The 13723-nt window shown below is 35.5% G+C and overlaps 1 protein-coding gene across 4 annotated transcripts in view; it reads left to right on the top strand.

Annotated features, from left to right (window-relative positions):
* The window catches only part of LOC128230291 (ankyrin repeat and sterile alpha motif domain-containing protein 1B-like), a 126958-nt gene that overhangs the window by 105080 nt on the left and 8155 nt on the right, over positions 1-13723 (top strand). For all 4 annotated transcript variants that reach the window (XM_052942441.1, XM_052942444.1, XM_052942442.1 and 1 more), the window contains one exon: positions 12986-13172. In XM_052942441.1, the coding sequence (XP_052798401.1) occupies positions 12986-13159 (174 nt within the window). In that variant the 3' untranslated portion in view covers positions 13160-13172. The remainder of the gene's footprint in view (positions 1-12985; positions 13173-13723) is intronic.

The raw sequence follows: 13723 nt of genomic DNA, 5'->3' as shown, positions 1-13723 counted from the left end.
ATCGCTAAATGTTATGGCAAATTGAAATAAACAACAAGATTACAAGATGGTCTGGTTTATTATTTCATATTAAGAAAAAGGCTTAAATACCTTTTCAGGATAAATGTTTTCGCACATTTACAGTAAATTACTTCTAAATTCTATATTAAGAAAATCAAAGCACCATATTTAGAAAATTACTCAACCTCTCTGACACGAACTTAGCTTAGCTTAGATGATTCCTCAACATATTTCAGGGATTATTGTTATAAATCCACTGGATATAAGTAAGAAAAATCCCTTTAAAGTGGCACCAGGTGGCGCATGTAACGGCGAGAAAATCTGATTATGATTGATTATCATTTACACGGCTTATGTTAAAACTGTAACCATTGTCACACATGGGCTGGTGATTTTGACACCTTTTTTCCGTAGAATTTGTTTAAAGATAGCGGGTGGTCTATGGTATATTATATTCATTGTTCATACAATATACTGCATATTTATTTATATATAACATTACACATGCATGTGTAAATATACACATGCATGTTGGCAATTGAAAATATCTATTATTACTATTAAAAAAAAAAATCGTATATAAGTTAACTTCCTTTGAATTCCGAATTCTCTGAGCGGCTGTTTTGAATTATGTATAATGTCATTAAATAACCATAGCCTAAACTGAAATGTTTGTTAAAAAATCAATGTTTTTTTTAAGAAAAAAATGAAGAAAATTGTACATTTTCAAATTAAATGAAATTCTATGCCTAAGAGAGTATTCATTTCCTAATATGGTAGCGCATCTTTCATTTCTTATTAGCTACCATGGTGGTATGTTTGTTATAATCGTAACTGGACAGGCTGACAATATTTGGCCAACCCAATACGGGGGTGTTAGGATACTTATCTATGTCTAATTTCCATTTTATAATGGAAATCTGTGTTTGGGGTAAACATTCTATTGTGAGCCATTGTCCAAGGAGCTGTCAACAAATAGGTGTGAAAGTGGGTGGGGTAATTTAATACCTAAAATCTTGAACCTTTTGCTCATATACGCATTCTAATTAAAAGAAGTGGGTCTGAAACTTATCAAATTTGCCTCATTATTTCCTAGGTGCAAATTTGTTTTTAAATGCCATAATTTAATTTATGCGCTAAATGAGAAAGGTATTCTTAATGGTTTAAATTGCATCGGTATTAATTGAAAATTTCATTAATTTGATACAGAGATCTAGGGGTTTAAAATCAGATATTTTGATTCACAACTTTTTTCTCCATGTTTGTTTTTGTGTATGTCATTATTGTCTGCAGAACTATGGCGAATGTTATCTCTATGGTACTTAATGTCAGAAACTTTTGTTGAAGGTGTTTTCAAAAGCTTGCACCATGTAAAGTATCTGTTCAAAGCTAAGAGTTAATGGTTAAATAAATGTCAAATGCATTAAGTAATACCTGTCACAATAAACAAATTGTGCCATTATTTGTTAAAATGAATTCAGCAATCATAGTATCATTATTTGTGCAGAGCAGCAGTCAATTATTACCATTGAAGTCATGAATGTGGGATATATTTGTCAGACTAAATTACTTGAACAAAAGCACAAAGTCATTATAGTAAGAGTTGAATTTCTGCAGAAAGAATTTCAGTGCATAGGTTATTAGCACCCTTAGATTTTTTGTGACGATTAGCTGTTCTCTTTAAGAATGGAACCGCAGACCGTTGATTGACTAGCTGTAGGTTTTCCGAGAAGCCGGATGACGGCCAATTCTTCTGCGATATGGCAATATCCTGGAATTGCCCGAACAACCGTGAAAACAATAATCAAAACCATGTTCAATTAGTTGTCTCTCTTGAAAATCATCAATGCAGATTGTATAAAGTCATGTTTCCCTCAACAAATTCCTGATTGGATAGTCTTTCAATTTTGTGATTTTCCAACTGACCGGCCATGTCTTTTCTCTGTCCACAGGCTTATTCGGAATAATCAAGGCTTGTGGGTAATACTTCTTCATTTGGATTACTTTGGTTTTCATGCCTGTCCATGTTTCTCCGACCTCTTTGGCCCCTGACCACAGTCTGTTAGGACGTCGTTGTAGAACAAGCAATTAATTTGCCAGATTATTTTGTCACCCGTCAGATCTGAACGCGTCCCTTGGAAAAGGGACATTCTCTAATGCCCGCTGTCATGTCTTCATTTGTTAAATCAGGGCTTATGGCTTTAATTAATAGCAAATAAGATTATTATTAAACTAATCTTTTTTATAGAAACGAATGTTGAACATACAAACTAATAGTTTTCCTGAAAGAAAAATAATATTATGAACGACTAAAACTTAAGTATGACAGTATTGTCATGTTGTATCAGAATGTTACCCAATATGTTATTCATCTGAATCATCTGTGAAACATGGCAGACACATCCATAGAGACTACTTGGTCTGGTATCATCATTTGCATTTGCATTGGCGGTGTCGTCACACCTTAGTTTCTGATCAATAAATTTTGAACACCTTGTAGAGTAATCAAACTTAGTATGTACATTGGTCATAATAGATAACCTCATTGATTTTTGGGTCAATATAGTTTTAAAGTCAAGGTCATCTAGAAATAAAGTTATGGAGTTCAAAAGTCATGGTCATGGTGATATGATCTAGAAGTAAACCTATGGAGGCTCCTGACAGGCGATGCATCATTGGCGGATTCTAGTTTCTTGCATAAAATACTCATTTTGCTTAGTATTTTTATGCCCCCGAAGGTGGGCATATTAAAATCGCACCGTCCGGTCGGCCGGCTCTGTAACTTTCCCTTGTATGGACAGATTTTAAAATAACTTGCCACATGTGTTCCACATACCAAGACAACGTGTGGCGTTCAAGACTCGTGTCCCTACCTCAAAGGTCAAGGTCACACTTAGTGTTTATTCACAATGGAGTGCTGCATATAAGGACATAGAGTATAGGTTGTCGTGTCCGGGCTGTAACTTTCTCTTGTACGGACAGATTTTAAAATAACATGCCACATGTGTTCCACATACCAAGACGACGTGTCGCGTGCAAAACCCGTGTCCCTACCTCAAAGGTCAAGGTCACACTTAGTGTTTATTCACAATGGAGTGCTGCATATAAGGACTTAGAGTATAGGTTGTCGTGTCCGGGCTGTAACTTTCTCTTGTATGGAAAGATTTTAAAATAACTTGCCACATGTGTTCCACATACCAAGACGACGTGTCGCGTGCAAGACCCGTGTCCCTACCTCAAAGGTCAAGGTCACACTTAGTGTTTATTTACAATGGAGTGCTGCATATAAGGACATAGAGTATAGGTTGTCGTGTCCGGGCTGTAACTTTCCCTTGTATGGACAGATTTTAAAATCACTTGCCACATGTGTTTCACATACCAAGACGACGTGTCGCGTGCAAGACCCGTGTCCCTACCTCAAAGGTCAAGGTCACACTTAGTGTTTATTCACAATGGAGTGCTGCATATAAGGACATAGAGTATAGGTTGTCGTGTCCGGGCTGTTATTGTCCCTTGTATGGACAGATTTTAAAATCACTTGCTACATGTGTTCCACATACGAAGATGATGTGTCGTGTGCAAGACCCATGTCCTTACCTCTAAGGTGAAAGATACACTAAGTGTTTATTCACAAGGGAATTCTGAATATAAGGACATAACAGTGGATATTGTCAAGTATGGGTGGTATTTTTTTATGTTCAGAGGCAATTTAAAATAACTTGCCATATGTATTTGACACGTAAAGGCAAGATCAACTTTTCATGTACTGACCTTGTTCGTAGGTCAATGTCACATTCGGGGGCATTCGTCACATACTGTGACAGCTCTTGTAATTCTATAGAATTAGGAATTGGAAACATTAAATGAAATTCTGTATTGTCTGAGCTAAAAAAAATTCAATGTCTCTATTTCAAACTTAACAATCCCATTTCAAACTTTGCTATCAACTTTTTCGTGATGATTTGTCCTCATTTCCGTAATGTTCTTCTGTTAATTTTACTTATGAATTAATTTGTCAACAGCCGTTTTATTGCATTTTATGATTTCATAGTCATTTCAATTTTCGTTTTGAAGTGTGCGACATGGACATTCATTGTGATTTGTCGTGGCATTTGACACCCTCTATAATAACTTTATTCTAGACATGACATTTATTTTATTTCTTAACTAAGCATCACTTAATGAAAAACGCAAATGTACAACAAAACCTTTTTTTTTATTTTCATGTGTTTTTTCTTCATTAATTACAATGTAAAATTAGTATTGTTAGGATGTTAGATGATAAAGCTATCATTTATACTTTCCAAAAAGACGGTACACCTGTTAAGCCACAATTATAATTTCAATGTTTGTGACAGTTTTAAAGTTTCATACATACTATTTTTTGCTAATTAATATCAAGATATAATGTTTTCGAGAGATTTACAATCATACTTAATTATACATCATTTTCATTCATACTCGAAAAAAACAGAACTACTTTGTACTGAACTGTCATATTTTAAATATTGCTACATTCATATCTTGTTATTTCTGACATCTTGCCTTTATTTATGTGAGGTTTTTACTCTGTTCCCCTTTTAAAAGGTTTTTGTTTTTGTAAAATCTTAATAAACAATGCCTTTTAAACTTTTCTTCAGTTTTTCTCAAATCTGCAACATCATATCACCAAAGCAGACGTCAGTTTTCATCAGAGTCTTGGAAAAGCTTGTCAAGCATTTTAGCGAATCAGATCAACTTGATGGCTAAATTGAAGACAACCCTTGATAGTGGTCATCATAATTTCATCAGGGGAAATTGGAGAGTTTTGACACGGCAAGGCAAAGTTCCATGAATTTGATAGGAATTTATTTAACCTTGAGGTTTTCTACAGGAGCGATAATGGTTTCCCTGAAGAGTTGTCATAATTTACCAAATATGGGAGTGATGTGCATTATCTTCTGTCATCTAGGGTCACATGACTGGCAGATAAAGTGGGGGAATTCTTGGAAAGGTTTTAAAGAGGAAGATGACACTGATGCCTCTGCTTTTTTTCCACATTCATGACAAAGAAGTAGTTTTACTTCAAACACATGGGTGTTTTGTTTTGTTTTATCAGGCAGTAACATTTGGTGTTTTGTGCAGTCTGTCAGCATTTGAGGTTATTTTTCTTAGGATGATATTCTCATTTATTTCAGCTCCATTATGAGGAAAGCTGTATGGTGATATAAATCACTCTCAAGTATGTCTTTAAGGTAGAAACCTGTACTGTCCTCAATTTTGAGATGCCAAGAGGATGTGCACTTGGTTGGGCTCAAACCTGGGGACCTTTTGGTTGAGAGGCAAACATGTATACCACTCTCACCCTGTTAATTAGTTATTCATTCCTCTTGCTTATAAAAGTATTGAATGAACCTGTTCTAAAGATGACAGTCTGATAGATTTAACAAGCAGGGTTACAATCTTAAAAAGGTCCCTACAGAACTTAAAAGAAGGGAAATAAAAGCAAGAAATTCCTGTGCTTCTTTGGTGTCGGAAGATCAAAATAATGATTCTTTAAGCAGTTGACCTGTCACAGGTTTGAGGATTGGATGGTCTAATCATGTAGTCAGATAATGTCATGGCCTTTGTAAGCAGAGGCAACCTGCCTAACATTATTCCTTCAAATTATATCTTTTTCACAAAAATGAATGTATCATTAAGGCAATAAAATCAGGAGTTTGTTTTCTGAGTCGTGAAATTCGTCTGATGCCAGTTATGCTGACTGATTTTCATGAAGACATTTAATGACTGCTTATATTCCCTATGCACTAATTGACAGGGGTCTTAGGGATCACTTAAAATATCACTTGCAATTCAATCCCTTTATTTTCCTTTATAAAATTTAATATGCCTGCTGTGTTTATGATCATTAGGCACAATCCAGGCACAATCTTTGCATCATCATTATTGCATTGTGGGATTGAAGAGAATTTTAACCAATCACAATACAGTATGACAGATGCTGCACTGTGACTGGTTTTCAGAATGTTTAATTCAGCAGTAAATTTAACTAATCAGTCTGTGTCTCATTAAAGCTTGTTAAGAAGAAGAATTTGAATTACAGAACCAATTGAAAGACAAAAGTGAAGGCCTTTCAATCAAAGAAATTGATAATCTTTCTTGGAAGTTATTAACCCCTACAAATTTAGAAATAACTTTGATTTTTTGACAGACACTCATGCATAAGTAATAACATTTAAGAATGATACTGAACATTTCTAAGACATTAAAATTGTGCTATAATCCTTAAATAACACCTTTTGATGAGTTTTCTTTGGTTTTCCGAATAAAGGTGTCTGAAAATAAGTTGGCTGCTAATCATCTATGAACAGATGGGTCGCAATATCCATAAATGAGTGTTAAAGGTGCAGCTTTATCGTTACATCATCGTGTTAGGTCTCATAGCTGAAGGGGGGCCCTGTGTCAACAGTTTCTTTCAGGATAGGATCGTCCTGCCAATTGTGTTTTTGTTGCACATACGCTGTTTCAAAGTGTTTCACTGTGTCCTTAGCTCAGGATGGTAAATGGTACCAGTTCATGTTATTCTTTGATTTCAACTGTCAATTTGTGTTAAATTGACACCATGATGTGCGGGTATTTTCTTACACTGGTGAAATTACAAAGTCAAATTTTAACCTGCCTATCAGACTTAAATGACGGGGCGGACTTTTTAAATTCATTTCGCATTGAAGGGTTGTAAAGTTTCTACCTCAAGTTTGAAAGTGAGCCATTAAAGCTGCATGCAAATGCTGATAAAATAACAGTGCACAATGCAAGCTGTTGATTCAATTAAAACACTCAATTGAATTACGTAATTGTTTACAGGGAATATTTCATTAACGATTTAGCATGTTCATGCTGAGAGATAAAATATTTATGAATCTTTGACACAAATGTTACTTTTGTCACAATTTGAACAAGCACATTTTTATGAATTCAGTTCAAGATGTCGATCAGTTACACAATAGTTTCTTGTTATTATTTTACGATCACCTGTTCCGATATGTGTGACCTTTGTTTCAATAATTGCATTCTTGCGAAAATAACACTTGACTTTTTTCACGATTGCAGTGCACACTTGATTATGTTATGAAAATAATATGATTGAGAAGGTATTAAGAAAATGTTAATCCTTGACCTTTGAGGATAGTAAACTTACGCAATTGTGAAATTAGGCGTGTTATGCTGTGCAAATAGCATGAAGATATGTTATCTATGAATACCTTCAGTAGCATAATAAGTAGGTAATGTTACATTATGATTAATTTTTCTTCTCATAAATACCTTCATTTGTGTTGATTGACAGATAGAAATAAAAATATTGGAGTTTGCTTGCTCCAAATGCTCTTGTTTGTGACTTTTGTGATATTAGGGTAGATCATAGGGAAGCTTATATGCTTTAGAGGTTATAAATGCTTAAGTCATTCAAGAGTGTTCGCCCTTTAATGATATTTATAATTTACCTGAAATTTGTATTGTCAGATCAATAACTTTATATATATATAGAAATGAAAGAAATTTGTATAAATCTCTCTTTTTTTATCTAAGACTGCAACAGACTGAGGTGCAAAACTTTTTTTTATTGTCAATAATGATACTAAAAAATTTAAAAAATACAAACACTTTTGCGTTTTATATTCACTGTTTTAAAGTGCACTTTTCCTATTTATTTCACAAAATACTTCTATCTATTTGATATCAAGATCCTGTATACATATTTGACCAGAGGTTATTTTCACTTGTACCAAATTGAACAGAAAATTTTAGAAGATAATAATCTAGATGTTAAATCAGGCAGGTAATATGCGTATCAGAAGATCATGTATGTAAAATCTGTCGCCTCAGGTGAAATCTGCATAGTTTCCTTCAATTTGTATCTGTCGTAAACAGCAAATGACAAATTCCATATGACTATTGACCAAGTTTGATGACATTTTTGATATTGTACAGGTATATTAGGATAGTAATCATCATCATATATACCCATTAAAAAAATATTTTGGACACTCCGATTACAGGTGTCTTTTTATATATAATTTTTTTTAATTAAGAATATCAAATCATTAATATGAATAAGAATGTAAGTTATCTTTGCAATAATTGAAGTAAAACGCTGTTCAAGGAAGTCAATATACTATTTAGCATCCTAGACATTAGATTATTTAGATACATTTTTCATTGGCCCAGAATTCAATGAGATGAATTATAACTCCTGGGGCTATGATTATAACAGTGTCTTAAGTCTGAGTTGGCTGAGACTCAAGTGGCAAAGCTGCAAATCTTCATTTCAATGTATCTTTCCTACAAGCGGTTGAGTGTTGATGATGAAATTTGCTGATTTAAAAAAAAATACTTTTTGAAATTATGCAATTGTTGACATTTATTTTTGTCGAACAAATGAAATACAGTTGTTTCTTTGTAAATTAATAAGAGTGCTTTTCGGAGTCTGAGTCTAGACTTGGACATGAGACTGTACATGTAAGTAATCATAAGTCCTGACAAGCTACATTATGAGAGAATCTATGAAGGTAGCTTCAATTGAACCTCAAAACTTTGGAAACTTCCAAGAGCTAGGCACCTTTACCTAAAGACCACTGCACTCTTTAAAAAACAGTTTACTGTAACCCTGAGAGACAGTCAGCCAATGGCATTGTCCTGTACAATGTTGTTTATTTTGCCATGAAATGATGCAAGTAATGAACATTATGCATGCCTGATAAAGGAGTTTATCCTGTACGTTTAATGAAATCATACAAAACCTGATTTGTCGTAAAATCAGGCATATCATTGCCAGTTATCGGGCGTTAAATCTAGCGGTTAAGTTGCCCCAACATCTCCGGACCAATGATGGTGGCGAGGGTGTTGTTTCCGCTGTCTATCCTATTGGAAAGATGATTTCAAGCAAATTAAGCAATTAACAAACGGTTGCTTGCTTATTTAATTTTCTGCTCAGCCAGTCCACCAAATGTGTCTCATTGAAAGAGTGGGACTTGCCATATTGTTAGCCTCTTTGAGTCTTCTTGTTGGTGTCTATTCATCTTTTACATGTAAGGTGTTAGTTTAAACTTATTTTTTGACATCAATTGTGAAAAGTATTACAACATTATATTAATCACTCTTGTTGGCATGAAGTTTTGTATGCTAGAGTCTCATCTTGACTTGTGGGGGAAACCGGTGGAAATTCACTTGTCCAGCTTGTGACCACAAACCATACTCACATGCAAATACTCACACCGGCAATCGGACCTGGGATGCCTTGGTGAGAAACGAGTACGGTAACCACTAGACCCACTGGACAATTGATGGTGTTGCGTGAAGTCATAAAAACAAATTTGTTCATCTGTACTGCTACAATTGTTTAATACACTCCTTTTTCATATTCTATGGGGCATTTTCAAAGAAATATATATATAATTTCACGTAATTTTCTGTTACTCATTTGTATAAGTAATAGTTACAGAACTCAAACCTGATTTATTGAGATTATGAACAAGCATTTTAACATGAGTGAATGATCTCAATCATGAGGGTTGTTGGTGTTGTAACTGTTTTGAACCATGATGTCGAGGACAGCGTTCAATAAACAGTGTGTGGTATAAGTGATAATCATAGGCATGGCAGTTATTGAACGGTTACGCCAATCCTTCATGTTAACCCTTCAATATGGGAGCTGATGTGTAGACAAAAGAACACTCTCAAATATGGTTCAAATATGGTACAAATTGTCTTTACAACTACTTTAGGATAAGTGAGGGCAAGACATTCAAGATTAATTCACCCATCATATCTAAACAATGATTTTTACAAATGGAATTTCTCACAAGTTACGCACAAACTGTAGCGTAAGCTTGGGTGGTCAGACACTAAGACCGTTTGTCATTGAGATGGCCCATTTATTACTGTTGATCTTGTCTGGTGGTCTAATTATTTACTTTGCACATTTCTGTTGCTTTATGAAGGCTGGTTACTTAATTTTCTCTGAAATATGCAGCAATTTCGTGATTCTGCCAGGTGTGAATTATGACGCAACCCACATAGAGAGTACCATAGTTACATTTATAACAAACTGCTTATGTTTCTAATTTTGTGTGACTCACTATTTTGAGATTTATTCTTCAAGTTTTTACAGCAATTTATTATAAAATAAAATAAAATTGTGTAGTGATATAGATGAGTCAGACTCGTGTTTTTTTTAACATTTTGGATTTGGAGTTATCTACTTCTAGTTAGCATATTGCACGGTTGTCATTTATTAATTGCACCATGAGTGTTGCTGAATACATTTAGGTGTCAAAGACCCTGGGAGGAGATTGTCTGAGTTGGGCGGAGAATTGTGACAGGTATTGTTACCATGGTCTGAGAATGGTGACAGGTAACAATTGTTACCATGGTCTGAGAATGGTGACAGGTATTGTTACCATGGTCTGAGAATGGTGACAGGTATTGTTACCATGGGCGAAAAATGGTGACAGGTATTGTTACCATGGTCAGGGAATAGTGACCTGTATTGTTACCATAGTAACACCTGTTGTTGCCCTAAGAAAATGGTTGGGTTTACCATGGTCACACCTGATGTTGCCCAAGAAAATGGTTGGGTTTACCATGGTCACACCTGTTGTTACCCAAGAAAATGGTTGGGTTTACCATGGTCACACCTGTTGTTGCCCTAAGAAAATGGTTGGGTTTACCATGGTCACACCTGATGTTGCCCTAAGAAAATGGTTGGGTTTACCATGGTCACACCTGATGTTGCCCTAAGAAAATGGTTGGGTTTACCATGGTCACACCTGTTGTTACCCAAGAAAATGGTTGGGTTTACCATGGTCACACCTGATGTTGCCCTAAGAAAATGGTTGGGTTTACCATGGTCACACCTGATGTTGCCCAAGAAAATGGTTGGGTTTACCATGGTCACACCTGATATTGCCCAAGAAAATGGTTGGGTTTACCATGATCACACCTGTTGTAACCCAAGAAAATGGTTGGGTTTACCATGGTCACACCTGATGTTGCCCAAGAAAATGGTTAGGTTTACCATGGTCACACCTGTTGTTACCCAAGAAAATGGTTGGGTTTACCTTGGTCACACCTGTAGTTGCCCTAAGAAAATGGTTGGGTTTACCATGATCACACCTGTTGTAACCCAAGAAAATGGTTGGGTTTACCATGGTCACACCTGTTGTTGCCCAAGGAAGTGGTTGGGTGCATCGTTTGCCCATCTTTTAGGCTTGAAGTGTTCGACGTGTTGCTTTTGTCAACGTTACCAGATTGTCCTATTGCCTAGACAAGAAAACGCTCATGTCATAAATTTGGTTATGATAAATGTATTCAATTCAGCACCTAATGTTCCGGAATATATATCTCATTTTTTCTACCGCTCTCAGAAGTTTGTCATGTAACTTCATATAAGGACCCTTAGGCAGTTTTGTCAGTATTTAGGGACAAGTGATCGCTCATTTGTCTCAGAGATTAATACTCTCACACAGTTTTAAAGCTTTATAATATTAATTAGGAGCTTATTTGCTGATGGCAACATTTACGAGTCTCTTTTTGATACATTTCATAATGTTTCTTGACGTTTTTGAGTAATATATTTTGCTGTGTTTAGCTGTCTTTCATTGATTTTCATGTCATGAAGAAAGTAGTGGTTCCTACATTTTGAACAGTGATTCAAAATATTTCTACTCCTTTCAATAAAGATGTAGTGACATGTATTTTGAAGGTGATTTATTCTAATCCCTTTTGTTTGCACATAAAGAGCATGTTCACTAACTAGCATCAACTTTATTTGGAAGCTTGACCTGTGCTCTTGACCATTCAGATGCTTTATAGTGAGTTGTATTGACCAATGAGAAAAGATCAATAACTTCGGTCATTTATTCCTTGGTCACAGCCAGCCTGCATTGTACACTTTGACAGATCTATTTCACTGCCGACATTTCACGTTAACCCGAAACATTCTGTATTGAAACTTTTATTAACCTTAGCAATATGAGAACTTAGAACGTTGAGACGAACTACTATCAATTAAGCCCGGCTCGTCAGTGTTTCTGACAATACTGGACAAGAAATCATACTTGATGGCTGGCTTTTTACGTGATTAAATGAGGCGTAATCTATGAGCAGTTGGAAAAAGTTCTCAGTGTTTTATTGACGGTAAGACCGTCTCAAATTTGAATAGACGCTGGACGAATTCACAGCTGCAGTGAATGGGGACCCTCGGAAGGCAATGGGAACTCACATATGGGAATTCACAGTGATTTTCCTGCCATTATTGCTCGCATACAGTGGTCAACGTACTGAGGAAATGGCTCCGACATGGTGTTTGGCAGATGATATATCACTCGTCAGATTGATCTGTCGTATTAAACGATAAAGAGAAAAGAAAACCATTTAAGGTTGTCATAAGTAATGAATGAGATAGGAAAAGATGATAGTTGTCATTTTCCTATTTATCTGACAACATGATGCGAAGAAAATGTGGTCGAGACTGATTTTTGTCTCGAATGGTTTATTTCATTGTAAAGATTTTTTTTGTATTTTGGTTATTTTATGTCATTGGAAGCAGCATTAAAAGGATGTTCAACCATGAAGGCGTGTGATGAAAAAATGTAGCAAAATAGTAAAAAGAGGGGAGACTGAAATCTACATAGCTCTAAATTTGTTGGTGTTATGACATGCGTCAATTGCCATTTCTAGAAAAGTTTAAGAAAACAGAACTTGAACATTTGTGATAATGGCATTGTTGATGCTAGATGCAAACTCACATATGCACCCACTAGGAATTAAAACATAATGGTATTCAAAAGTATACTTCCCAAGGAACCATTTGCTTCTCGAATTCTTTGTTTATTGATGTATGAACAAGAGCAAGGTTCAGTGCTTTCAAACCGGAATTAACAGTTTAAATGATGGGCATGTCCCGCTAGTTTTCATTGCCTTATTTTATATGTTTGAATTCCAGAGCTTGGCCCATGACATAATACTGACACTAGGCGAGTCGTTCGAGGTAGCTTTCCAGATGGCGATGAAAGAAAAATCTCTCGAAGAGGCCATGGAACTGGACCGCAAGATGAGTCACAGCGATGCGGAAGACTCGCGTAGTACCTCGTCCAAATTCTCCACTGATACTGTATAGCAGGGGCTTTCAGGTATTGAAATAGGTGCATTAAACAGTATATACAAAAATAAAGGTCACCAGTGTTACATTCCTAGTCCCATTTATTCCCTTATGAGATGGAAAAGTTTAAATATTGTTGTTTCTCGTTCAACTCACCGTAATACCCTAAACAAATTTGTCAACTTGTGATCAAAGGGCGGAAACTGCATTTCTGGAACGAAACACGCCATCGACGAGTTCTCGAAATTAGTTTTGATCGAAGCAATTTTTAAGAATAGTTACTCCGTGATAAAATGATGTTAATATAAACAGCATCAACATTGTCAGAAGCAATGTTCGCATCCTCAAGAACTAGTATCGATGCATGATGCCGATTTAACATTAATCGTAACAATGCGTTTTGTTAAATTTTATCATCAGACGTATAATTTTATGAATTGTGTAGATGTATATGACTGCCATAAAGTGCAGATTACAATTTTTTATAAATTTTCCTAATATCCTTCTCAAAACATGCATTTATTTGCATGTCGAAGTGCATGTTCGGCGCTTATTAGCCTAAACAAGAAGAAAACGCGAATT

This window comes from Mya arenaria, chromosome 4 (genome assembly GCF_026914265.1).
Source record: "Mya arenaria isolate MELC-2E11 chromosome 4, ASM2691426v1".
In the NCBI taxonomy this organism is placed as follows: Eukaryota; Metazoa; Mollusca; class Bivalvia; order Myida; family Myidae; genus Mya; species Mya arenaria.
Note: the sequence above shows the minus strand (reverse complement) of the source record. Positions and strands in the feature narration are given on the sequence as shown.